Source organism: Dendrobates tinctorius, unplaced genomic scaffold (genome assembly GCF_039654945.1).
Source record: "Dendrobates tinctorius isolate UK_male_01 unplaced genomic scaffold, ASM3965494v1 ptg000119l, whole genome shotgun sequence".
Lineage (NCBI taxonomy): Eukaryota > Metazoa > Chordata > Amphibia > Anura > Dendrobatidae > Dendrobates > Dendrobates tinctorius.
Window position 1 is genome coordinate 1,219,166 of NW_027361787.1, and position 26,305 is coordinate 1,245,470.

The 26,305-nt window shown below is 47.0% G+C and overlaps 1 protein-coding gene across 1 annotated transcript; it reads right to left on the reverse strand.

Moving 5' to 3' along the window:
- Positions 1-458: 458 nt before the first annotated feature.
- On the reverse strand, positions 459-23,121 carry LOC141101503 (uncharacterized). Its single transcript, XM_073590632.1, has 3 exons — positions 23,024-23,121; positions 22,735-22,825; positions 459-2,486 (listed from the first exon to the last, which is right to left on the reverse strand). The coding sequence occupies exon 3, from the start codon at positions 2,374-2,376 to the stop codon at positions 1,063-1,065; it is 1,314 nt and encodes a 437-aa protein (XP_073446733.1). The 5' UTR covers positions 2,377-2,486; positions 22,735-22,825; positions 23,024-23,121; the 3' UTR covers positions 459-1,062.
- Positions 23,122-26,305: the final 3,184 nt, after the last annotated feature.

Sequence of the window (26,305 nt, forward strand, 5' to 3'; positions counted from 1 at the left end):
CGAAGTATATAGTTTGAAGTCTGGGATCTGCCAATATGTGGCTAGTTTTCTGTTTTGGATAACATGATACGATTTAAGTTTTTTTGTCTAGTCTCGCTTGAATATAGATCAATATTAAATGTCTCCTGATGAGTCGCCTTTGGTGAGGACGATGAAACCCGTAGAAATGAGAGGCTTGGAGAGTGAGTGTGTAAATGTCACCTCACCCTATATACTGAGATGTAGGGTATATGTTTTTTTCTATTAGTCACCTTCTGACTAACTTTCAGGGGGTGAATTATGGGTATAGTTTTATATTTGGAATTGATAAAGATTAGTTTTATCCTTTTGTCAGCAAACATGAGGAATGACAAGAGACAACCCATTTAAGATGATTCAATTTTGGTTAAAACTATGCCAACATTATGAATATAAAAAAGGCTTCTCCCCTATGTGATGTCTCTGATGTGTAACATCAGTTGATTTCCAAGTAAAATATTTCCCACATAAAAAACATGAAAAAGGCTTCTCCTCTGTGTGACTGCTCTGATGTCTAACAAGAAGCACTTTCTGGTTAAAATATTTCCCACATTCTGAACAGGAAAAAGGCTTCTCTCCTGTGTGAGTTCTCTGGTGAGGTGGCTCAGTGGTTAGCACTGCAGCCTTGCAGCACTGTAGTTCTGAGTTTAATTCCCACCAAGGACATCTGTAAGGAGTTTGTATGTTCTACTCGTGTTTGCATGGGTTTCCTCCCACATTCCAAAGACATACTGATAGGGAATTTACATTGTGAGCCCATTGGGAACAGCGATGATGATGTGTGCAAACTGTAAACGGCTGCGGAATATGTTAGCGCTATATAAAAAGAAAGATTATTATTATTAAGATTCCATTTCTGGTTAAAACATTTCCCACATTATGAACAGGAAAAAGGCTTCTCCCCTGTGTGAGTTCTCTGATGGCTATCAAGATTTATTTTCCATTTACTATGATAGAAGTTTCTCCCGTGTGAGTTATTTGGTGTGTAACAAACCTCTCTTTCTGGTTAAAACATTTTCCACATTCTGAACAGGAAAAAGGCTGCTACCCTGTGTGAGTTCTCTGGTGCTTTACACAATCTGATTTATTGCTAAAACACTTCCCACATTCTGAACATGAAAAAGGCTTCTCTCCTGTGTGAGTTCTCTGATGAGTAACAAAATGTGATTTCTGGTTAAAACGTTTCCCACATTCTGAGCAGGAAAAAAGTTTCACTCCTGTGTGAATTCTCTGGTGCGTAACACAATGTGATTTATGTGCAAAACATTTCCCACATTCTGAACAGGAAAAAGGCTTCTCCCCTGTATGAGTTCTCCGGTGAGTAACAAAATTTGATTTACGTGCAAAACATTTCCCACATTCTGAACAGGAAAAAGGCTTCTCCCCTGTGTGAGTTCTCTGGTGAGTAACAAGCTCTGTTTTCTGATTAAAACATTTCCCACATTCTGAACATGAAAAAGGCTTCTCCCCTGTGTGAGTTCTCTGGTGAGTAACAGAATTTGATTTACGTGCAAAACATTTCCCACATTCTGAACAGGAAAAAGGCTTCTCCCCTGTGTGAGTTGTATGGTGAGTATCAAATTGTGATTTATATACAAAACATTTCCCACATTCTGAACAGGAAAAAGGCTTCTCCCCTGTATGAGTTCTACGGTGAGTAACAAAATTTGATTTACGTGCAAAACATTTCCCACATTCTGAACAGGAAAAAGGCTTCTCCCCTGTGTGAGTTCTCTGGTGAGTAACAAGCTCTGATTTCTGATTAAAACATTTCCCACATTCTGAACATGAAATAGGCTTCTCCCCTGTGTGAGTTCTCCGGTGAGTAACAAAATTTGATTTACGTGCAAAACATTTCCCACATTCTGAACAGGAAAAAGGCTTCTCCCCTGTGTGAGTTCTCTGGTGAGTAACAAGCTCTGATTTCTGATTAAAACATTTCCCACATTTTGAACATGAAAAAGGCTTCTCCCCTGTGTGAGTTCTCTGGTGAGTAACAAAATTTGATTTACGTGCAAAACATTTCCCACATTCTGAACAGGAAAAAGGCTTCTCCCCTGTGTGAGTTCTCTGGTGCCTAACAAGAAACGATTTCCATTTAAAACATTTCCCACATTCTGAACAGGAAAAAGGTTTCTCCCCTGTGTGAGTTCTTTGGTGTATAACAAGATTACATTTCTGGATAAAACATTTCCCACATTCTGAACATGAAAATGACTTATTTGCTTTAGGAGCAGTTTGTTTTTTAATGCCTCTTTTGTGACTTTGATTTTCCTTAGTAGTCGGTAATGAATCAGAAGATGGGACCTGTTTCATAGGATCAGATGACAGATCTTTGCTGTGAATGGATGATGGCATATCTAGAGTAACAGCAATCACTTGAGTTGTATCTTGTAGGATCCCAAGATCATCTGATTTAAAAATTGAAGATGCCAGCTGTCCATCTGATCTCCTGGTACGGTCATCTGCTAAGATAAAAAACAAATATTTTTAATAAAATATCCGAATTTTATATTTTTGAACATTTCTACTTAAACTGTTGTTAAATATTAATAATCCGTTAATTTCTTATAAGACTCAGTTCTGTACATTGCTTTAGCTGACACGACATAGGCTATTTTTGTAAGCTTGGTTCATGGTACAGGACAACTCCATATATACCGAGATTACGTGCTTTAAGAGACGTATATAATTCCTGGCTCACTGTAGAGGTCGCTGTCTCCTTCCCTCACCATCATGAAACACAGATGCAAGGATGTCATCTCTGCACGGACATAGCTGAACAGCTGGTATGTAACTTTGCTATTTGAGAAGCCGAACAGAGCCAGACGCCATTTTACCATTTGCCATCCCAGAGAAAGAAGGTGACAAGCTTTTGCTATGAACTAATGGACAATCTCTCTTTCACCTATTTTTATGTTTTTCTGTAATAATCTTTTCTTTGATGGAAGAATCCAAATAAACCACTATATTTTATCTGGTAACTAGTCCTGAGTATTTTACAAGAATACGCATTAATTTTACATTGGAGAGCCAGCCAGATCTGAATTTTTGTACTTTTTTGCGGATTTCCCTCAACTTGCCAAAAAGGGGGATTGAACTTTGCTAACGTCAGTCATATGTGCAAGTTATCAGGAACTCCACTCCTCACAAGAATCAGACAGAACCTAGAAGTGAGGACTAAGAAGTGCCAGAAGTGCTGAAGCCAGACGTGTGAAGACAAGAGCCCAGCGTTGTCCATCAAAGGAACAAGCTGAGACATTTCAAGGTAAGAGAAATGGATGTCATTAATTCTTATGTTAAGCAGAGTAAATTGAAATTTAAGTCTGTAGACAAGTCTAATCCAGAAGTATTATGGCTTAGCTTATATGCAGAGTGTGAAATGGAAAATCAGAAATTAGATTCTAAGCTTTTCAACAGAGAAAGAGATAAGTTGAAAAATATTCTACAGATGGTACATATATTTCATAGATCTGTGTCAGAGAAATCCAAAAATGATTGTGTAGAGGATAGTGATATTCCCGAGATTCACTGTAACGTGGAGAAACAGTTACAAGTAGCAGCAGCCATTCAAGGTGACCTTGCAGACGTGGAACAAGATGGAGAAGTAGGAGGAGACTTCAGAACTGACGTAGAGGTCTAAAAATAGACGACTCACAGGCCCAACTCCGAAGTAAAGTAAGGAAAAGTTTGCTAAAAATATGCAAAATCATTCCTGCACATGATAACAAAATCCATGTTTGTAGAAACTCTGAGGTTTTTGAAAGCTGTGTTGATAACTTTGAGTTATCTAACGAGGAGAAGAATCAGTTGTTCAAAATGTGGATCCCTGTAAACTTTGCTAGGAGATTATCTTTAAAGTTATCTGGTGAAACACATGAGAATTTAAATGATAAAGACAGATTAAACATTCTCATTTTTTGTTCATCAAATGAAAATCATCCAGATATTGATATTCTTCAAAAATTAAGGATTGGTCGGAAGGAATGTACTTATACATTTATGTCCATATATGACCGTCTGTACAAAATGCTGAGTGAGAATGTCAAAACACCGTCCCTCATAAGGAGTTTTGTAAGCAAATTTTGGTTTTTAAATCCTGCATCTCGTGTTATTGCGTCACAAAAAGATTCTTTATTTGAATGTGCGCAATCCCTTGATTTTGCCAGAAAACACGAGAATCGTGAAAGGAAAATAAATTGTGCTAATTCTGTGAAGACAGGCAGAGTAAAATCTGATCAGAAGCCGGTATTAGCAAAGCCTTCTAAAATGAGTTTTCCCCAAAATCAAATCTATGAAGAAAATTACATGTTTGTTATAAGCCATATGGAATGATGCAAAGGATCACCGAAAAAACACAGATTGAGTTAAGGAAAATTCAAAGTTCTGATTTTCTTTCTGTAACAAAGATGGCCGAATGTGCCAGACAGAAGCAGGTGGTGAGTGACATCATGGCCTGTAAACTGAATACTCTGCTCCAAGAATCTATCAGCTTCAAAATGGCAAGAACTTTTCAGGATATTTTTTGCAGAGAAATAAGTATGGGTTTAGGAATTGGCTAAAAAAGTAATTATATGTTGTGTAACAGTGTTATACAATGTATTAGTGAGTTATATGTAATTATTTTATAGAGTATAATTCTGTAGTTCTATAGTTTGTAGATATACATGTTCATACAGTATATACAGTATATATAGATGTAGAAGTAAAGATTGTAGAACTGTATTTTTTAATGAAAATTAAAATCTACTCCAGTAATAATATTTAGAATTATGAATATGATATTAATCTTCTCTTTTATTTTTCCTTAGAATTTTCATTTCAAAGCAGGACTTAATCGGGATAAATTCTCTTACAAGGACTTATGCCTTTATTTACACAGGAAGTTGCAATAATTGCATGATTTCATATTTAACACTTAAAAGGAAATAACTAACTGCATTTTAAAATGTGTTCTATGTGTGCCTTTACTGCATGGCATGAATGACAACCACAGCATGTGAAATTTGAACCTTATTCTAATAATAGGTATACCAGTATACCATGTCCCTGGTTTTAGTGCTGTAATGCCTACAGCCTTAGGGAAAGGATGTTTAAGGGGGTCTCAACTTTTGCAAACCAATGGAATTTTTTTCCAGGCCTAAATGTCAAGTATAGCTATACAACATATATTTATGTCATGTGTATTTGGGGAATATTCAAAGGAATATTAAGACTAAATTTAAATAGTTTACAATGCATTGATAATTAGGATAATTTGGGTTAAAATACGTGTATTCATCACACCTCTGTATGTGGGATAATATGTGACACAGTCTGAGTGACAGTGACTGAGTGTAGGAGCAGCTGCTGAGCGAGTGATGTGATACGTTTGTTGTGTGTGAGGCCTCAGGATTCTGAATGCAAGAAAAAAAACAAAACTGTCTTTAGGAGAAATATGCAGATCAGTTAAATTATTAGAATATTAGGATATATAATGAAATATTATCTACACAACATATATTTCTGTATTTCTATAGTAATTATTATTTCTTGACTTAGTTAATTGTGGATAAGTGCAATCGCACATCAAAATGGTTTATGAAGAAAATCTACATTTAATTTAATTTTTCCAAAGGATAATTTTATGATATTCAAATTAATTTTAATGGTTACACATCCTCAGACAAATAATGGTATAAGCAAGTATAATATTTACACAATTTATAAATTATTTTAATTTTGGTTTTGATAAATGAATTATTTCATGAAACAATATTTTTTGGTATTAAGGGGGAAAATATGTTTTTGATCCTGACTACATCATCACATTTGATTAATACCTCTTCATCACACATTTTAATAAAGAAGAAATATTAATAAGGTACAATGGTATAAGTATTGGGTATAATAACATTGAGTATTATAAAGAGTCATTTCTTTACACTAAGAAGAGTATTACATACAAAGTTGCATAATTTGAATATTTTGGTAACACGAGTTTATGACAATTATGAAATAATCCAGATCATGGAAATATTAAGGGTATATGTTACTGAAGACATACCGTATATACTTGAGTATAAGTCGATCAGAGTATAAGTTGACCCCCCTAATTTTGCCACAAAAAACTGGGAGAACTTATTGACTCGAGTATAAGCCTAGGGTGGGAAATGCTCCATAGATTATTCCCCCATATGCTGCCCCCATAAGAAGCTCCTTAGATTATGCCCCCCATATGCTGCCCCCATAAGAAGCTCCTTAGATTATGCCTCCCATATGCTGCCCCCATAAGAAGCTCCTTAGATTATGCCCCCCATATGCTGCCCCCATAAGAAGCTCCTTAGATTATGCCCTCCATGTGCTGCCCCCATAAGAAGCTCCTTAGATTATGCCCTCCATATGCTGCCCCCATAAGAAGCTCCTTAGATTATGCCCTCCATATGCTGCCCCCATATGCTGCCCCCATGCTGCTGCTGCATGTAAAAATAAAAAAATGACATACTCACCTCTCCGTCACTGGGTGTCAGATTCTCACCTGTCCTGCGTCCATGGCTGCTCCCCGCTATCTGCCACGTCATCGGTCAGTGACGTTCAGACTGCAGGGGGCGCGGCGCGCACTATCCATGTCACCGTGCCCTCTGCTGTCTGAAGTCACTGACCGATGACAGACACAGACAGCAGCAAGCAGCCATGGATGCAGGACAGGTGAGTATCGCTATACTTACCCGTCCTGACGCTGTATCTTGAGCCCCCAGCTTCTCCGCGCTCTCTCTTCCTGCCTTCAGCGGTCACGTGGTGCCGCTCATTAATATGCGCATATTCATGAGTTTTAATGAGCGGCACCACGTGACCGCTGAAGGCAGGAAGAGAGAGCACGGGGAGAAGCTGGGGGCTCAAGACACAGCGTCAGGACGGGTAAGTATGACCTGACACCCCCGCCCCCCCCCTCCGACCCCCCGGTGTATATGACTCAAATATAAGACGAGAGGGGGACTTTCAGCCCAATTTTTTGGGCTGAAAATCTCGACTTATATTCGAGTATATACGGTAACTACTCTGCATTTGGTATCAACATAAAGGCCTTATTTATATTTTTATTCTTATTCTTATTTTTATAGTGGTTTGAAAAAACCACTATATTGTAATCCGAACGCTGCTAACTTATTCTTCTTCTTATTATTATTATTCAGTTGATTTCCGCAATTAATGCGGCCCGAACCGCTACACGCACAGACTCCGTTGAGGTGTCGTTTCGAAGCCAGCATCCATGAGAGGTGTGCTAAGTATTTTTCGTGTCGATTGGATTTGTAGTTTTTGCGCAATTTGCGTTTGAAAATTTTTTTCCCGTCATTGGAATGCACTGTCTCCAATGCTTTTCAATAGGGAAATGGCAAAACGTGCCCTGAGGCGATTGAAATGGCAGTTGAGCTCATTGAAATGCGCAGGCAGACCCAGTTACTATGCCAACGCCTACGAACGTCACATGATGCCCCAAGGACAGAGCTTCTGCCACATAATATCAGCTCTTAAAGCGAAACCCACAGCACAAATGCAAATCTAGCTTCATCACATGACACATGCCCCTGAGAGAATGTGTGCGCCAAAGTGGATTTAGAAGCCCAGTGAGCCACCCTGGCTCTTAAAGGGCCGACGCGCCAAAGTGATTCTTAAAGAGCCGGCGCACCAAAATGAGTCTTAAAGGGCCGGCGTGCCAAATCGAAAGCTGAGTGACCAAGGCTCCAAATCGGAGGCTCATAGACCCTGGCCTACAAAAAGGAGGCTGAGCAACCCTGGCATCCAAATCGGACCCAGAGTGGCCCCGCCCACCAAATCGGACCCAGAGTGGACTCGCCCACCAAATCAGACCCAGAGTGGCCCCGCCCACCAAATTGGACCCTGAGGAGCCCCACCCACAAAATCGGACCGAGGGGCCCCACCCACAAAATCGGACCCTGAGGGGCCCCACCCACAAAATCAGACCCTGAGGGGCCCCAACCACAAAATCGGACCCTGAGGGACCCCACCTACAAAATTGAACCCTGAGGGGCCCCAACCACAAAATCGGACCCTGAGGGGCCCCAACCACAAAATCGGACCCTGAGAGACCCCGACCACAAAATCGAACCCAGAGGGGCCCCACCACAAAATTGGACCCTGGGGGCCCCGCCCACCAAATCGGACCCTGAGGGCCCCGCCCACCAAATCGGACCCTGAGGGGCCCCGCCCTCAAAATCGGACCCTGAGTAGACCCGGCCACAAAATCAGACCCCGAGGGGCCCCAACCACAAAATCGGACCCTGAGGGGCCCCGGCCACAAAATCGGACCCTGAAGGGGCCCCACCCTCAAAATCGGATCCTGAGGGGCCCAACCAACAAAATTGGACCCTGAGGGGCCCCAGCCACAAAATCAGACCCTGAGGGGCCCCGGCCACAAAATCGGACCCTGAGGGCCCCCAACCACAAAATCAGACCCTGAGGGGCCCCGGCCACAAAATCGGACCCTGAGGGCCCCCAACCACAAAATCGGACCCTGAGGGCCCCCAACCACAAAATCGGACCCTGAGGGGCCCCGGCCACAAAATCAGACCCTGAGAGGCCCCGGCCACAAAATCGAACCTAGAGGGGCCGCACCCACAAAATTGGACCCTGAGGGTCCCCGCCCACCAAATCGGACCCTGAGGGTCCCCGCCCACAAAATCGGACCCTGAGGGGCCCCGCCCTCAAAATCGGACCCTGAGGGGCCCCGCCAACCAAATCAGACTCTGAGGGGCCCAACCAACAAAATCGGACCCTGAGGGGCCCTGGCCACAAAATCGGACCCTGAGGGGCCCCGGCCACAAAATCGGACCCTGAGGGGTCCTGGCGACAAAATCAGACCCTGAGGGTCCCCACCCACAAAATCAGACCCTGAGGGGCCCCGGCCATAAAATCAAACCCTGAGGGGCCCCAGCCATAAAATCGGACCCTGAGGGGCCCCGGCCACAAAATCGTACCCTGAGGGGCCCCACCCACAAAATCAGACCATGAGGGGCCCCACTCACAAAATCGGACCCTGAGGAGCCCCACCCATAAAATCGGACCCTGAGGGGACCCACCCACAAAATCAGACCCTGAGGGGCCACACCCACAAAATTGGACCCTGAGGAATCCCAGCCACTAATTCAAATCCTGAGGAGCCCAGGCCACCGAATCGGATCCTGAGGGGCCCCACACACCAAATCAGACCCTGAGGCCAAAGTGGCCCCTGAGAGGCACCCACATTTAAAACGGATCCTGAGTTGAAAGTCTTGCAGGGGCAGCAGCCAAGTGTCTCTTAAAGGGGCAGCCCAGGCACCATTTCAAACCGCTATCTGAAAATCTCGACTTATATTCGAGTATATACGGTAACTACTCTGCATTTGGTATCAACATAAAGGCCTTATTTATATTTTTATTCTTATTCTTATTTTTATAGTGGTTTGAAAAAACCACTATATTGTAATCCGAACGCTGCTAACTTATTCTTCTTATTATTATTATTATTCAGTTGATTTCCGCAATTAATTCGGCCCGAACCGCTACACGCACAAACTCCGTTGAGGTGTCGTTTCGAAGCCAGCGTCCACGAGAGGTGTGCCAAGTATTTTTCGTGTCGATCGGATTTGTAGTTTTTGCGCAATTTGCGTTTGAAAATTTTTTTTCCCATCATTGGAATGCACTGTCTCCAATGCTTTTCAATGGGAAGCTTAAAACGTGCCCTGAGGCGACTGAAATGGCAGTTGAGCTCATTGATATGCGCAGGCACACCCAGTTACTATGCCAACGCCTACGAATGTCACATGACGCCCCAAGGACAGAGCTTCTGCCACATATCAGCTCTTAAAGCGAAACCCACAGCACAAATGCAAATCTAGCTTCATCACACGACACATGCCCCTGAGAGAGAATGTACGCCAAAGTTGATTTAGAAGAAGCCCAGCCGACGCGCCAAAGTGATTGTTAAAGGGCCGACGCACTGAAATGAGTCTTAAAGGGCCGACACACCAAATCGAAAGCTGAGTGACCCCAGGCTCCAAATCGGAGGCTGAGCCACCCCGGCCTCCAAATCGGAGGCTGATCGACCCCGGCCTCCAAATCGAAGGCTGATCGACCCCGGCCTCCAAATCGAAGGCTGATCGACCCCGGCCTCCAAATCGAAGGCTGATCGACCCCGGCCTCCAAATCGAAGGCTGATCGACCCCGGCCTCCAAATCGAAGGCTGAGCCACCTCGGCCTCCAAATCGGAGGCTGAGCCACCCCGGCCTCCAAATCGGAGGCTGAGCCACCCCTGCCACAAAATCAGACCCTGATGGGCCCCAGCCACAAAATCGGACCCTGAGGGGCCCCGGCCACAAAATCGGACCCTGAGGGGCCCCACCCACAAAATCGGACCCTGAGGGTCCCCAACCACAAAATCAGACCCTGAGGGGTCCCAACCACAAAATCAGACCCTGGGGGCCCCGGACACAAAATCAGACCCTGAGGGGCCCCGGCCAGAAAATCGGACCCTGAGGGGCCCAACCCACAAAATCGGACCCTGAGGGGCCCCGGCCAGAAAATCGGACCCTGAGGGGCCCCGCCCACCAAATTGGACCCTGAGGGGCCCCGCCCACCAAATTGGACCCTGAGGGGCCCCGCCCACCAAATCGGACCCTGAGGGGACCCACCCGCCAAATCGGACCCTGAGGTGCCCCGCCCACCAAATCGGACCCTGAGTAGCCCCGCCCAAAAAACGGACCCAGAGTGGCTCCACCCACCAAATCGGACCCTGAGTGACCCCACCCACAAAATCGGACCCTGAGGGGCCCCGGCCACAAAATCAGACCCTGAGGGGCCCCAACCACAAAATCAGACCCTGAGAGGTCCCAACCACAAAATCGGACCCCGAGGGGCCCCGGACACAAAATCGGACCCTGTGGGGCCCCGGCCACAAAATCGGACCCTCAGGGGCCCAACCCACAAAATCGGACCCTGAGGGGCCCAACCCACAAAAACGGACCCTGAGGGGCCCCAACCACAAAATCGGACCCTGAGGGGCCCCACCCACAAAATCGAACCGAGGGGCCACACCCACAAAATCTGACCCTGAGGGGCCACACCCACAAAATCGGACCCTGAGGGGCCACACCCACAAAATAGGAGCCTGAGGGATCCCGGCCAACAATTCAAGCCCTGAGGAGCCCAGGCCAAGGAATCAGATCCTGAGGAGCCTCACCCACCAAATCAGACCCTGAGGCCAAAGTGGCCCCTGAGAGGCACTCACAGTTAAAATGGATCCTGAGTTGAAAGTCTTGCAGGGGCAGCAGGCAAGTCTCTCTTAAAGGGGCAGCCGGGTACGATTTCAAACCACTATCTGTACTTCCTTCAGGAAATACACATCTAGTTCTTCTTATTATTATTATTAAGTTGATTTCCGCAATTAATACAGCCCGAACCGCTACACGCACAGACTCCGTTGAGGTGCCGTTGAGGGGCCCCGCCCACCAAATTGGACCCTGAGGGGCCCCGCCCACCTAATTGGACCCTGAGGGGCCCCGCCCACCTAATTGGACCCTGAGGGGCCCCACCCACCAAATCAGACACTGAGGGGACCCGCCCGCCAAATCGGACACTGAGGGGACCTGCCCGCCAAATCGGACCCTGAGGGGCCCCGCCCACCTAATTGGACCCTGAGGGGCCCCGCCCACCTAATTGGACCCTGAGGGGCCCCGCCCACCAAATCAGACACTGAGGGGACCCGCCCGCCAAATCGGACACTGAGGGGACCTGCCCGCCAAATCGGACCCTGAGGGGCCCCACCCACCAAATCGGACCCTGAGGGGCCCCGCCCACCAAATCAGACACTGAGGGGACCCGCCCGCCAAATCGGACACTGAGGGGACCTGCCCGCCAAATCGGACCCTGAGGGGCCCCGCCCACCAAATTGGACCCTGAGGGGCCCCGCCCACCAAATCGGACCCTGAGGGGACCCGCCCGCCAAATCGGACCCTGAGGGGACCCGCCCGCCAAATCGGACCCTGAGTAGCCCCGCCCAAAAAACGGACCCAGAGTGGCTCCACCCACCAAATCGGACCCTGAGTGACCCCACCCACAAAATCGGACCCTGAGGGGCCCCGGCCACAAAATCAGACCCTGAGGGGCCCCAACCACAAAATCAGACCCTGAGAGGTCCCAACCACAAAATCGGACCCCGAGGGGCCCCGGACACAAAATCGGACCCTGTGGGGCCCCGGCCACAAAATCGGACCCTCAGGGGCCCAACCCACAAAATCGGACCCTGAGGGGCCCAACCCACAAAAACGGACCCTGAGGGGCCCCAACCACAAAATCGGACCCTGAGGGGCCCCACCCACAAAATCGAACCGAGGGGCCACACCCACAAAATCTGACCCTGAGGGGCCACACCCACAAAATCGGACCCTGAGGGGCCACACCCACAAAATAGGAGCCTGAGGGATCCCGGCCAACAATTCAAGCCCTGAGGAGCCCAGGCCAAGGAATCAGATCCTGAGGAGCCTCACCCACCAAATCGGACCCTGAGGCCAAAGTGGCCCCTGAGAGGCACTCACAGTTAAAACGGATCCTGAGTTGAAAGTCTTGCAGGGGCAGCAGGCAAGTCTCTCTTAAAGGGGCAGCCGGGTACGATTTCAAACCACTATCTGTACTTCCTTCAGGAAATACACATCTAGTATTATTATTACAATTCAGTTGATTTCCGCAATTAATGCGGCCCGAACCGCTACACACACAGACTCCGTTGAGGTGTCGTTTCGAAGCCAGCGTCCACGAGAGGTGTGCTAAGTATTTTTCGTGTTGATCGGATTTGTAGTTTTTGCGCAATTTGCATTTGAAAAACATTTTCCTGTCATTGGAATGCACAGTCTCAATGCATTTTAACGGGAAAATGTTGCCATAGGGAAAACATGGGGCAATTGCGGGGCCCTGGCGAGATGGGAGGGCCCACTCACGCTGTCTGGGATACCCGCCGGCCGCCGCCACGCCCCCCCATGTACTGACCCCATCCTGCACCCTCTGCGAGGGACCCACGCAGTGATTCAGCCCCTTAGGCTGAGTGCATATGACTTTTTAGCCCTGCGGATTTCTTCCATTTTTCCTGCGGTTTTATTGCGGTTTTTGTGCGGTTTTCCCCCTGCGGATTTGGAGACAGGGGAGATGGAAAACCGCACAAAAGAAGTAACATGCTGCGGATTTTGTACCGCAGGAAAACCGCGCCGAAAAATCCGCAGCGTCTGCACAGCGGTTTTTTTTTCCACTGATTTTAAGGCTACTGTACATCACAATGCGGATATGCAACGCTTCTGCGCGGTAAAATCCGCTGCGGATCCGCTGCAAATCTGCATCGTGTGCACACAGCCTTAGGGCCAGCAATGATCATCGCTTCCTTCGGCTGTAATCTGGTGTGCGGTGCCGGCACAGGACCTGTGATGAGGTCACAGGAGGGGAGGAGTCAGGGGTCACATGATCAGGGCGGCTGCAGGACTCTGCTGTGCTGGTCGCTTGTCATTATGGTGCTGGTCTGGATGGATGAGGTAACGTTTATGTGTGGGACAGTGGGGTCAGGGAGGTGTTTACAAGGTGGATGTAGCAGAGCTGTGTGTGTACTTGTGTGGGGTCAGGAGGGGTTTACAAGGTGGATGTAGCAGAGCCGTGTGTGTACTTGTGTGGGGTCAGGGAGGTGTTTTACAAGGTGGATGTAGAAGAGCCGTGTGTGTACTTTGTGTGGGGTTAGGAGGGGTTTACAAGGTGGATGTAGCAGAGCCGCGTGTGTACTTGTGTGGGGTCAGGGAGGGGTTTTACAAGGTGGTAGTAGCAGAGCCGTGTGTGTACTTGTGTGGGGTCAGGAGGGGTTTACAAGGTGGATGTAGCAGAGCCGTGTGTGTACTTGTGTGGGGTCAGGAGGGGTTTACAAGGTGGATGTAGCAGAGCCGTGTACTTGTGTGGGGTCAGGAGGGGTTTACAAGGTGGATGAAGCAGAGCCGTGTGTGTACTTGTGTGGGGTCAGGAGGGGTTTTACAAGGTGGATGTAGCAGAGCCGCGTGTGTACTTGTGTGGGGTCGGGAGGGTTTTACAAGGTGGATGTAGCAGTGCCGTGTGTGTACTTGTGTGGGGTCAGGAGGGGTTTTACAAGGTGGTAGTAGCAGAGCCGTGTGTGTACTTGTGTGGGGTCAGGAGGGGTTTACAAGGTGGATGTAGCAGAGCCGTGTGTGTACTTGTGTGGGGTCAGGAGGGGTTTACAAGGTGGATGTAGCAGAGCCGTGTGTGTACTTGTGTGGGGTCGGGAGGGTTTTACAAGGTGGATGTAGCAGTGCCGTGTGTGTACTTGTGTGGGGTCAGGAGGGGTTTTACAAGGTGGTAGTAGCAGAGCCGTGTGTGTACTTGTGTGGGGTCAGGAGGGGTTTACAAAGTGGATGTAGCAGAGCCGTGTGTGTACTTGTGTGGGGTCAGGAGGGGTTTACAAGGTGGATGTAGCAGAGCCGTGTGTGTACTTGTGTGGGGTCAGGAGGGGTTTACAAGGTGGATGAAGCAGAGCCGTGTGTGTACTTGTGTGGGGTCAGGAGGGGTTTTACAAGGTGGATGTAGCAGAGCCGTGTGTGTACTTGTGTGGTTCAGGAGGTGTTTTACAAGGTGGATGTAGCAGTGCCGTGTGTGTGTACTTGTGTTGGGTCAGGAGGGGTTTAACAAGGTGGATGTAGCAGAGCCGTGTGTGTACTTGCGTGGGGTCTGGAGGTGTTTTACAAGGTGGATGTAGCAGAGCCGTGTGTGTTCTTGGGTGGGGTCAGGAGGGGTTTACAAGGTGGATGTAGCAGAGCCATGTGTGTACTTGGGTGGGGTCAGGAGGGGTTTTACAAGGTGGATGTAGCAGAGCCGTGTGTTCTTGTGTGGGGTCAGGAGGGGTTTACAAGGTGTACGGAGCAGAGCCGTGTATGTACGAGGTGTACAGAGCGGAGCCGTGTGTTTATGGAGCAGAGCTGTGTGTTTATGGAGCGGAGCAGAGCCGGGGGTGTACGGAGTGAAGCTGCGTGTGTACAAGGTGCATGAAGCGGAGCTGTGTGTGTACGAGGTGTATGGTGGGGAGCATTTATACCTCCCGAGTCCCAACTGTCCGGGATCCAGCGAGACAGTCCCGATTTTGAGAGAGAGACTGCCCCAGCCGGGAGCTTACTTTCCCCACGGGACACAGGAGTACACAGCAGAGCCCCAAGGAGCAATTTAAAACTTGCACGTAACGTTCTGCCGGAATTGACGTGCTGGAAGCTGACCAGAAATTAGGTAATTTCAGTAGGAGATTGTGACGGAACCATGGAGGCACTTCAGGGAATGCTTCAGATCCATCACCGTGTCCTCCTCTGACAGCGGACAGCGAGATCGCCTTGGAATCGGGGATGTCGGCCATGTGAGCGGATCATGATATGTCCTGCACCAAGAGGCTCAGGTAGGAACTACAATGGGAGCTGGGGTGCTATAGTATCTTTATAAAATCTTTCTGTCTCTGTTCTCTCTCTCTCTCTCTGGCCCCGCCCACCAAATCGGCCCCCGAGTGGCCCCCACAGTTAAAATGGATGCAGAGTTGAAAGTCTTGCAGGGGCAGCAGGCAAGTCTCTCTTAAAGGGGCAGCCCGGGCACCATTTCAAACCACTATCTGTACTTCCTTCAGGAAATACACATCTAGTTAATTTTCTAATCTATTTTTATTTTAATTCTTAAATTTTTATTTTTCCTTTCATCAATGTTTAATAAAGTAATATCTACTGAGAATATTGCTTCATTAAATATAGCGATGATATGGTTCTATTACAAAGGAAAATGTTTCACTTCTGAGTTATATGCAACAATTCTTTTATTCATTCATTCGCTCACTCATATATTCTTATTTTGGTTCATGGCTATATATTCCTACATATTATTAGTATAATAAATATATTCCTTATTAATAAAGATGAAAACATTGGTTACATAAAACACAGTGACACCTATGGGTTGAAAAAGGTAATTACACCTATGACATAAAAAAATGTTCTATCACATGAAGAATATGGATAATAATGTATTATCACTTATTATTGGTTTATTATTTCAAACATTGAAATCCATATACGGTACAAATTCTGATAATAATTATATGGATATTACTGATTGCTATGGTACGCTGTGATATTATAGGATAGGAAAATTACCAGATTTGGTAAAGAATAGGGAATGAAGACTTCAAGCAAGATACTGAAATTACGTTAATAAAGACTTTTCATATTAAAATTGATTCTTATCAGTTGCAAGAAGAAGAATGCCGCTATCCAGAAGTCCCAGAAGGTAACAAAGCTATGATTACTGAGTAATAGACTGTGTTACTTACAAGTGCAGTATCCACCACTGACAGTCACAAGTGCAGTATCCACCACTGACAGCCACAAGTGCAGTATCCACCACTGACAGTCACAAGTGCAGTATCCACCACTGACAGTCACAAGTGCAGTATCCACCACTGACAGTCACAAGTGCAGTATCCACCACTGACAGCCACAAGTGCAGTATCCACCACTGACAGCCACAAGTGCAGTATCCACCACTGACAGCCACAAGTGCAGAATCCACCACTGACAGCCACAAGTGCAGAATCCACCACTGACAGCCACAAGTGCAGTATCCACCACTGACAGCCACAAGTGCAGTATCCACCACTGACAGCCACAAGTGCAGAATCCACCACTGACAGACACAAGTGCAGAATCCACCACTGACAGACACAAGTGCAGAATCCACCACTGACAGACACAAGTGCAGAATCCACCACTGACAGACACAAGTGCAGAATCCACCACTGACAGTCACAAGTGCAGTATCCACCACTGACAGTCACAAGTGCAGTATCCACCACTGACAGTCACAAGTGCAGTATCCACCACTGACAGTCACAAGTGCAGTATCCACCACTGACAGTCACAAGTGCAGTATCCACCACTGACAGTCACAAGTGCAGTATCCACCACTGACAGTCACAAGTGCAGTATCCACCACTGACAGCCACAAGTGCAGAATCCACCACTGACAGTCACAAGTGCAGTATCCACCACTGACAGCCACAAGTGCAGAATTCACCACTGACAGTCACAAGTGCAGTATCCACCACTGACAGTCACAAGTTGTTACACTTCGGGTGCCGGAAGCGAGAGTGGACCCACTGGGCCGTGACGCCGAACCCTCCCCGAGTGAGCGCACCAAGTGGACCGACCCCTATACAGGGATCGTTAGGGAACAGACTCGGGGAGTTCAAGCGCCACGGCAGCCAGGACCAGGGGTCGGCTCAAGAGGGTGAGCGATGAAGAGGAGTAGTGGAAGATCCGAGGAGGAGACGGGTACACCGGGATCCGTAGGCGGAAGGAGTGGAAGGTGGGACGGCGGGACCAGCAGGAGGCAGGAAAGGGAGCAACACTAAAAGGAGAGAGGACACAGAGGGTTAAACAGCGGGCAGGAGCAGGAGACACAGCGATAACACGATGGCACAGCAGGAAGCACAGAGACAGGGAGCACAGGGACAGGGAGCACAAAGGCAGGCAGCACAGAGGGTAAACAGGATAGCAGCTGCTACAGCAGCGAGCACGGCCCAGACACAAGAGACAATAACTCAATAGTTAGGCGCCTCCCCTAGGGGAGGGCGGCCTGAAATACCTAGTGGAGGGCGCTGATAGGTCGGGCGGGATCTGAGCAGGTCACGCCGACAGACTGCCATAGGCGCACGATCTAACCCTCCGGCGCGTGCGCAGGGGTACCATGCGCGCGGCCGAGGGAAGTGGAGGAGGACGTCGGGAGACCAGCTGCCGGAAAGCGCGCAGAGCGGGGGCGCGCGTCAACGCAGAGACTGAGGAGGAAGCCGGACCAGGAGCGGGAGCGGTGAGTACAGCCGGGGAGCGAGGAGCGGTGGGAGCGGTGCTAACACAAGTGCAGTATCCACCACTGACAGTCACAAGTGCAGTATCCACCACTGACAGCCACAAGTCCAGTATCCACCACTGACAGTCACAAGTGCAGTATCCACCACTGACAGTCACAAGTGCAGTATCCACCACTGACAGTCACAAGTGCAGTATCCACCACTGACAGTCACAAGTGCAGTATCCACCACTGACAGTCACAAGTGCAGTATCCACCACTGACAGCCACAAGTGCAGTATCCACCACTGACAGCCACAAGTGCAGTATCCACCACTGACAGCCACAAGTGCAGTATCCACCACTGACAGTCACAAGTGCAGTATCCACCACTGACAGTCACAAGTGCAGTATCCACCACTGACAGTCACAAGTGCAGTATCCACCACTGACAGTCACAAGTGCAGTATCCACCACTGACAGCCATGATTGCAGTATCCACCACTGACAGTCACAAGTGCAGTATCCACCACTGTCAGTCACAAGTGCAGTATCCACCACTGTCAGTCACAAGTGCAGTATCCACCACTGACAGTCACAAGTGCAGTATCCACCACTGACAGTCACAAGTGCAGTATCCACCACTGACAGTCACAAGTGCAGTATCCACCACTGACAGTCACAAGTGCAGTATCCACCACTGACAGTCACAAGTGCAGTATCCAACACTGACAGTCACAAGTGCAGTATCCACCACTGACAGTCGCAAGTGCAGTATCCACCACTGACAGCCGCAAGTGCAGTATCCACCACTGACAGTCACAAGTGCAGTATCCACCACTGACAGTCCCAAGTGCAGTATCCACCACTGACAGTCACACGTGCAGTATCCACCACTGACAGTCACAAGTGCAGTATCCACCACTGACAGTCACAAGTGCAGTATCCACCACTGACAGTCACAAGTGCAGTATCCACCACTGACAGTCACAAGTGCAGTATCCACCACTGACAGCCACAAGTGCAGAATCCACCACTGACAGTCACAAGTGCAGTATCCACCACTGACAGTCACAAGTGCAGTATCCACCACTGACAGCCACAAGTGCAGTATCCACCACTGACAGTCACAAGTGCAGTATCCACCACTGACAGTCACAAGTGCAGTATCCACCACTGACAGTCACAAGTGCAGTATCCACCACTGACAGTCACAAGTGCAGTATCCACCACTGACAGTCACAAGTGCAGTATCCATCACTGACAGTCACAAGTGCAGTATCCACCACTGACAGTCACAAGTGCAGTATCCACCACTGACAGTGACAAGTGCAGTATCCACCACTGACAGTGACAAGTGCAGTATCCACCACTGACAGTCACAAGTGCAGTATCCACCACTGACAGTCACAAGTGCAGTATCCACTGACAGCCACAAGTGCAGTATCCACCACTGACAGCCACAAGTGCAGTATCCACCACTGACAGTCACAAGTGCAGTATCCACCACTGACAGTCACAAGTGCAGTATCCACCACTGACAGTCACAAGTGCAGTATCCACCACTGACAGTCACAAGTGCAGTATCCACCACTGACAGTCACAAGTGCAGAATCCACCACTGACAGTTACAAGTGCACAATCCACCACTGACAGTCACAAGTGCAGTAACCACCACTGACAGTCACAAGTGCAGCATCCACCACTGACAGCCACAAGTGCAGAATCCACCACTGACAGTCACAAGTGCAGTATCCACCACTGACAGTCTCAAGTGCAGAATCCACCACTGACAGTCACAAGTGCAGTATCCACCACTGACAGTCACAAGTGCAGTATCCACCACTGACAGTCACAAGTGCAGTATCCACCACTGACAGTCACAAGTGCAGTATCCACCACTGACAGTCACAAGTGCAGTATCCACCACTGACAGTCACAAGTGCAGTATCCACCACTGACAGTCACAAGTGCAGTATCCACCACTGACAGCCACAAGTGCAGTATCCACCACTGACAGCCACAAGTGCAGTATCCACCACTGACAGCCACAATTAAAGTGTCTAACCTGACAACCAGAGGACGATGATCCTATGATGCTGAGATGAACTGTGTTATCACGCTCTTACCAAGTTCCAGAGGTTTTCAATCACCTGAAAAGCTTCGATGAAGGCTGGTGAACAATAAGGTAATTGTCAGGAAGCTACAACCCTGACCTGTGTCCTGTGCATTAGGACAAGGACTGGTTATGGTGCTATGTTTAGCAAGGAAGAGTCATTTTAACCCTTGCTTTGCTGACCAAAGACGTCACACCTGTTCAAAGACCAGTGCCGATGGAGGATTCCAGAATATCCAAGGCGAGCCAATGTAAGCCCAGGTTTTTAAAGGTGACACTGCACAGATATTAAAGCTGCATTTCATCTATAGACTTTGTTTCTTATCAAAATTTGAATTTATGAACTTTGATTTTATACACAACACGATTCCTACAACATCTATATGCTAGAGAAAAACTGTGTTTTTAAAAGAACCAAGAAGAAGACAGAAGACATCAAAATGAAGACCAGATGACATCAGATGATGATGACTGGACCTGAGATGCTTCAATTTAGACTTAGGGAAGTATAATTATACATATTTTATATGAATATTGTTCACGGCTTACCATAACATGAATTCACATCAATTATGTCATTGAGTACGTATAACAGTAATCTGATATTATTATTATTGATATTAAATTATTTTGTCAAAGAAGAAGAAAAGAAGAAAGAAGATCTTGTTATATTTTGAGGGTTCCAATTAATGTCTGTCTCCCTGAAAAGGGGGAATTGTTAAATATTATTAGTTGTGGATTTATATTAGTTATGGATTTATATATATATTAGTTATGGAGTTGTATTCTTATCACACTCAGTTCTGTACTGGACATTGCCTTCCACTGACACTGCATGTGCTATTTTAGCAAGTGGTAAATGTCAGCTCCACTACATATTTAAGTTTAGCTTGAGGTAAATGTCAAACTCCATATATACAGAGATCACGTGCTTTAAGAGACGTATATAATTCATGGCTCACTCTAGAGGTCGCTCGCTCCTTCCCTCACCATCATGAGACACAGACGCAAGATGTCATCTCTGCACGGACATAACTGAACAGCTGGTATGTAACTTTACTACGAAGAAGCCTAAGAGAGACAGAGGCCATTTGCCATGTGGAATCCCAGAGAAAGAAGGTGACAAGCTTTTGCTATGAACTAATGGACAATCTCTCTTTCACCTATTTTTATGTTTTTCTGTAATAATCTTTTCTTTGATGGAAGAATCCAAATAAACCACTATATTTTTATCTGGTAACTAGTCCTAAGTATTTTACAAAGAAAACGCATTATTTTACAGATCCACAGTGTCGAATGCTGCAGAGAGATCCAAGAGAATTAGCATGGAGTAATGACCATTTGGTTTAGCTGTTAGTAGATCATTAGAGACTTTAGTGAGGGTAGTTTCAGTAGAGTGTAAGGAGCGTAAACCGGATTGGAGAGGGTCGAGAAGAGAGTTATCAGAGAGATAGCGGATAAGATGGGAGTGGACCAGGCGTTCCAGGAGTTTAGAGATGAAGGGAAGATTAGAGACAGGTCTATAGTTAGCGGCACAGTTTTGGTCGAGGGGTGGTTTTTTAAGTAGTGGATGTATGATGGCATGCTTAAATGAGGAGGGAAAGATACCAGAAGAGAGAGAGAGAGGTTAAATATTTTAGTTAGGTGAGGGGTGACAGCAGGGGAAAGGGACTGGAGGAGATGTGACGGAAATGGGTCACTGATGCAAAAGGTTGGGCGAGAAGATTCAAGGAGCCTGCTTACTTCTTCTTCTGTTACTGGTTCAAAATCAGAGAGTGAGCTAGATGCAGTGGAGGAGGGAGGACAGTTCATGGTATGTGGTGATTGGGAGATAATTTCCTGTCGAATCTGGTCAATTTTTTCTTTGAAGTAATTGGCCAGATCGTCAGCTCAGAGCTCTGTGGTTGGGGCCTGTACTCTTGGGTTGAGTAGAGAATGATAAGTGTCAAAGAGACGTTTCGGGTTATTGGACAGTGAGGTGATGAGGGTGTTGAAATAGGTTTGTTTGGAGAGGTGAAGGGCAGTGTTGTATGTTCTAAGCATAAACTTATAATGGATGAAATCTTTGTGTAGATTGGATTTTCTCCACAGACGTTCGGCGCACCTGGAGCATCGCTGTAGGAAACATGTTTGCAGGGTGTGCCAGGGTTGTCGCCGTCTGTGTTGTGGTGTTCTATTTATAGGGGGTGCAAATTCATCCAGGGCAGTTTGAAGTGTTTCATTGTAATGCTTCAGTGCAGAATCAGGACATGAGAGGGAGGAGATAGGGGCCAATGAAGACTGCAAGTTCTTTATAAGTTTCTGGGTGTTAATGGCCTGTATGTTTCTATAAGTATGGACAGTGGGGGTGACCTGAGTGGCCTGGCAGTCCTTGATAGAGAATGAAAGAAGATTGTGGTCAGAGAGCGGGAGAGGGGAGTTTGCAAAATCATCCACTGCACAAAGAAAATAATATTGCTCCCCATTTCAGGAGAGATTGTGCAGTAATCTAAATTCCTTAGGATCAAAAACAATGTAATTGGTTGTAAGTTCTATAGAAAAGGGCTTTCACTGCCCAAAGTCATTTGAACAGTTTAGGGTGGAGGAGAATGTTGTGGTCTAGAGGCAAAATGGTGATCATGGTAATACGGCCGGACTACACCACCGATAAAGCAGCCACAGCCGGTGACTGAGAGGAATCTGTGACTTCTCTGCATTCAGTGGTTACTACTCACCTGGGTAGTCATATGTGGGAATCTCCTCTTTACACCACTCATCACCCCTCACATATGTCTCTGTAGTGTTAATATGGGTCAGATCTTCACCCTGAAACAAATATTGTAAAAGTCACAGACAGATGGAGAAGTCCCATCTATGATCAGCTCTAATCCTGCCATTTCCACCGTTCTCATTACACAAGTATAAAACATATAATACTGGTGGATAAAACAAGACTGAGCACAAGACCTTCACAGCCGTCTACACATCATAGGGGAGATCTCCTGACACCTTCTCTCCATCTACCTGATGATCCTGAGGAGCACTGGGATCTTCTTGGTTACAGTCCTGTGGAAGAAGAGGACAGGGACATCTCTCTGGTGTTGTCCTCTTACTGGATAGATCTGGAGGAAACACATACAGGGACTGAATTCATTCTCTACATACAGAGAATTATAGGCTGTGTGTATTTAGTCCTGTCTATTACCTGGAGATGTGAGGGGCTGGGGAACCTCCATTATGACGTCCTTGTACAGATCTCTGTGTCCTTCTAAATACTCCCACTCCTCCATGGAGAAATAGACAGCGACATCCTGACACCTTATAGGAACCTGACACATACAATGATACCGTCATCCCCCGATCCCTTCATAGTGTTACTGTATAATGTCCCAGCATTCCCAGCAGTGTCACCTCTCCAGTCAGCAGCTCAATCATCTTGTAGATGAGTTCTAGGATCTTCTGGTCATTGATGTCCTCATGGATCAGGGGGTGAGGTGGAGGCCCCGTGATTGGGCTCAGGGGTCTTCCCCATCCCTCAGACACAGGGTCCTGACAGCAATCACTAGAGGTCTTCTTCACCACTGTGTAATCCTGGTTATGGAGAGACACAGTAATAAATCTCACTACAGACATTTCCAGAGTCCTCACCTCTCCAGTTCTGTCCATCTTTTATTCCCATAGATAAGAATGATGTAATGTGACGTCATCAGAATCTCTCACCTCTCCAGTGAGACGGAAGAGGATCTCTAGGGTGAGGTGTAATATCCTCTCCGCCATCTTGTCTCTGTCCATATCCATCCCTGATGGGTAAATCAGGAAAATTCTCTTCTGTAGAAGATCTTCACTGAGAGGATCCGATATTGTAGAGACCTGAATGAGAAGAAGATGATCCGATGTAACACCATAAGAATCCTGTGTAATAATACAATTACTGGAGATAATAAGGGAAACATATGAGGAGATTTATTATCTTACAGGGTTTAGTTTTCTTCCCTGACATCTACTAATAAAACCTATATATTTAGGCCACAGACAACAAGCAGTTTCCTCCTCGGAGTCGGCAGCTGAACACGTTCCTCATAGACTCATCTTCCATAACGCTAATTCTCGTCTCATTACCGACACTGGAATCGGCATTAGCAATACTGCAGGAGATATTCATTACACGCGACATGAGAAATAACTCCTTCATGATGAGGACGACATCTTCATCTTCTACTGCGGCTCTAGAGACAGATTTGGCCAGAGTCGGTCACTGCCTCCATCCCCACCGGCCGTCTATATGAAGGTTTCCCATCTTCCCCGCACTGGAATCTTCAATAATAATAATAATCTTTATTTATATAGCGCCAACATATTCCGCAGCGCTTTACAGTTTAACAGTTTCAAAACACAAGTCATAAGTAACAACGTTAACAATACAATAATTAAAGCAAAATAAGACGAAATAAGATGACCCTGCTCAGAGAGCTTACAATCTACAATGAGGTGGGGGAGATACAAAGTACAGGTGTGTATTTACAATGGTGTATTTACAATGAAGGTCCAGCCATCTTGAGGGAGTGAAGGATGGATGGAGATAGTGAATGGGCTACACACGCACACTTACACATAGAATGACTTTGATTAGTGAATGTGATAAGCCGCTCTGAACAAATGTGTTTTGAAGGAGCGCCTAAAACTATGCAAACTGTGGTTAGTCCTAATATCTTGGGGTAGAGCATTCCAGAGTATAGGAGCAGCACGGGAGAAGTCTTGGAGTCGGGAGTGGGAGGTACGGATTAGTGCAGAGGTTAGTCGAAAGTCGTTTGCAGAGCGCAGCGATCGGCTAGGCCGATAGAAAGAAATGAGGGAGGAGATGTAGGGGGGTGCCGCACCATGGAGAGCTTTGTGGGTGAGAACAAGTACTTTGAATCGGATCCTATAATGAATGGGCAGCCAGTGTAATGACTGACGAAGAGCGGACACGTCCGAGTATCGATTAGCCAGATGGATGACACTGGCTGCTGCATTAAGTATGGACTGGAGAGGGGATAGTCGAGTGACGGGGAGGACAATTAATAGAGCATTGCAGTAATCCAGGCGGGAGTGGATCAATGCTACAATGAGGGTTTTTGTTGTTTCCATGGTGAGAAAAGGGCAAATTCAAGAGATGTTCTTTAGGTGTAAGCAGCAAGAGCGGGCAAGAGATTGTACATGGGATGTGAAGTAGAGATTGGTGTCAAACATAACACCCAGACAGCGCGCCTGCTGCAGGGTTGTTATTGTGGTACCATCCACGGAGAGGGAAATGTCAGATTTAAGGGAGGTTAGTAGACGGCGGGAGCAGAAGAAGTTCAGTTTTAGAGAGGTTGAGTTTCAGATAGAGAGTGAACATGACGTTGGAGACTGTAGACAGACAGTCACTGGCGTTCTGTAGTACAGAGGGGGTAAGGTCGGGGGAAGATGTACATAGTTGTGTGTCATCAGCATAAAGATGGTACTGAAAGCCAAATCTGCTGATGGTCTGTCCAATTGGGGCCGTATAGAGAGAGAAAAGAAGGGGGCCAAGGACTGAGCCCTGAGGTACCCCGACAGCAAGAGGAAGAGGAGATGACGTGGAGCCAGAGAACAAAACACTGAAGGAGAGGTCAGAGAGATAAGAAGAGAACCAGGAGAGTGCAGTGTCCTTAATGCCTAGTGACTGGAGCCTAGAGAGTAGGAGATGGTGGTCAACAGTGTCGAAAGCTGCAGATAGATCGAGAAGAATGAGCAGAGAGTGGTCACCGTTACGTTTTGCTGTCAGAAGGTCATTGGTCACTTTGATAAGTGCAGTTTCAGTCGAATGTAGGGGGCGGAAGCCGGACTGTGAAGGGTCTAGAAGGCAGTGGAGAGGTAACGGGTAAGGCGGGAGTAAACTAGGTGCTCCAAAAGTTTAGAGATGAAGGGGAGATTGGAGACTGGTCTGTAGTTGTTTGTGCAGGATGGGTCGAGAGCAGGTTTCTTTAGTAATGGAGTAACAATGGCGTGTTTGAAGGAGGATGGGAAAATGCCCGAGGAGCGGGAGAGATTAAAGATTGTAGTTAGGTGGGTTGTGACGACTGGAGAGAGAGACTGGAGGAGATGTGAGGGCATGGGGTCGGTAGTGCATGTAGTCGGACGAGAAGAAGAGAGGAGTCTGGAGACTTCTTCTTCTGTGATGGGATCAAATGTGGAAAGTGAGCCAGGGAAGATGCAGGAAGGGATGGGAGTCACAGCACTTGGTGGTTGGGAGCAGATTTCCTGACGGATATTATCTATTTTTTCTGTAAAGTGGGAGGCCAGGTC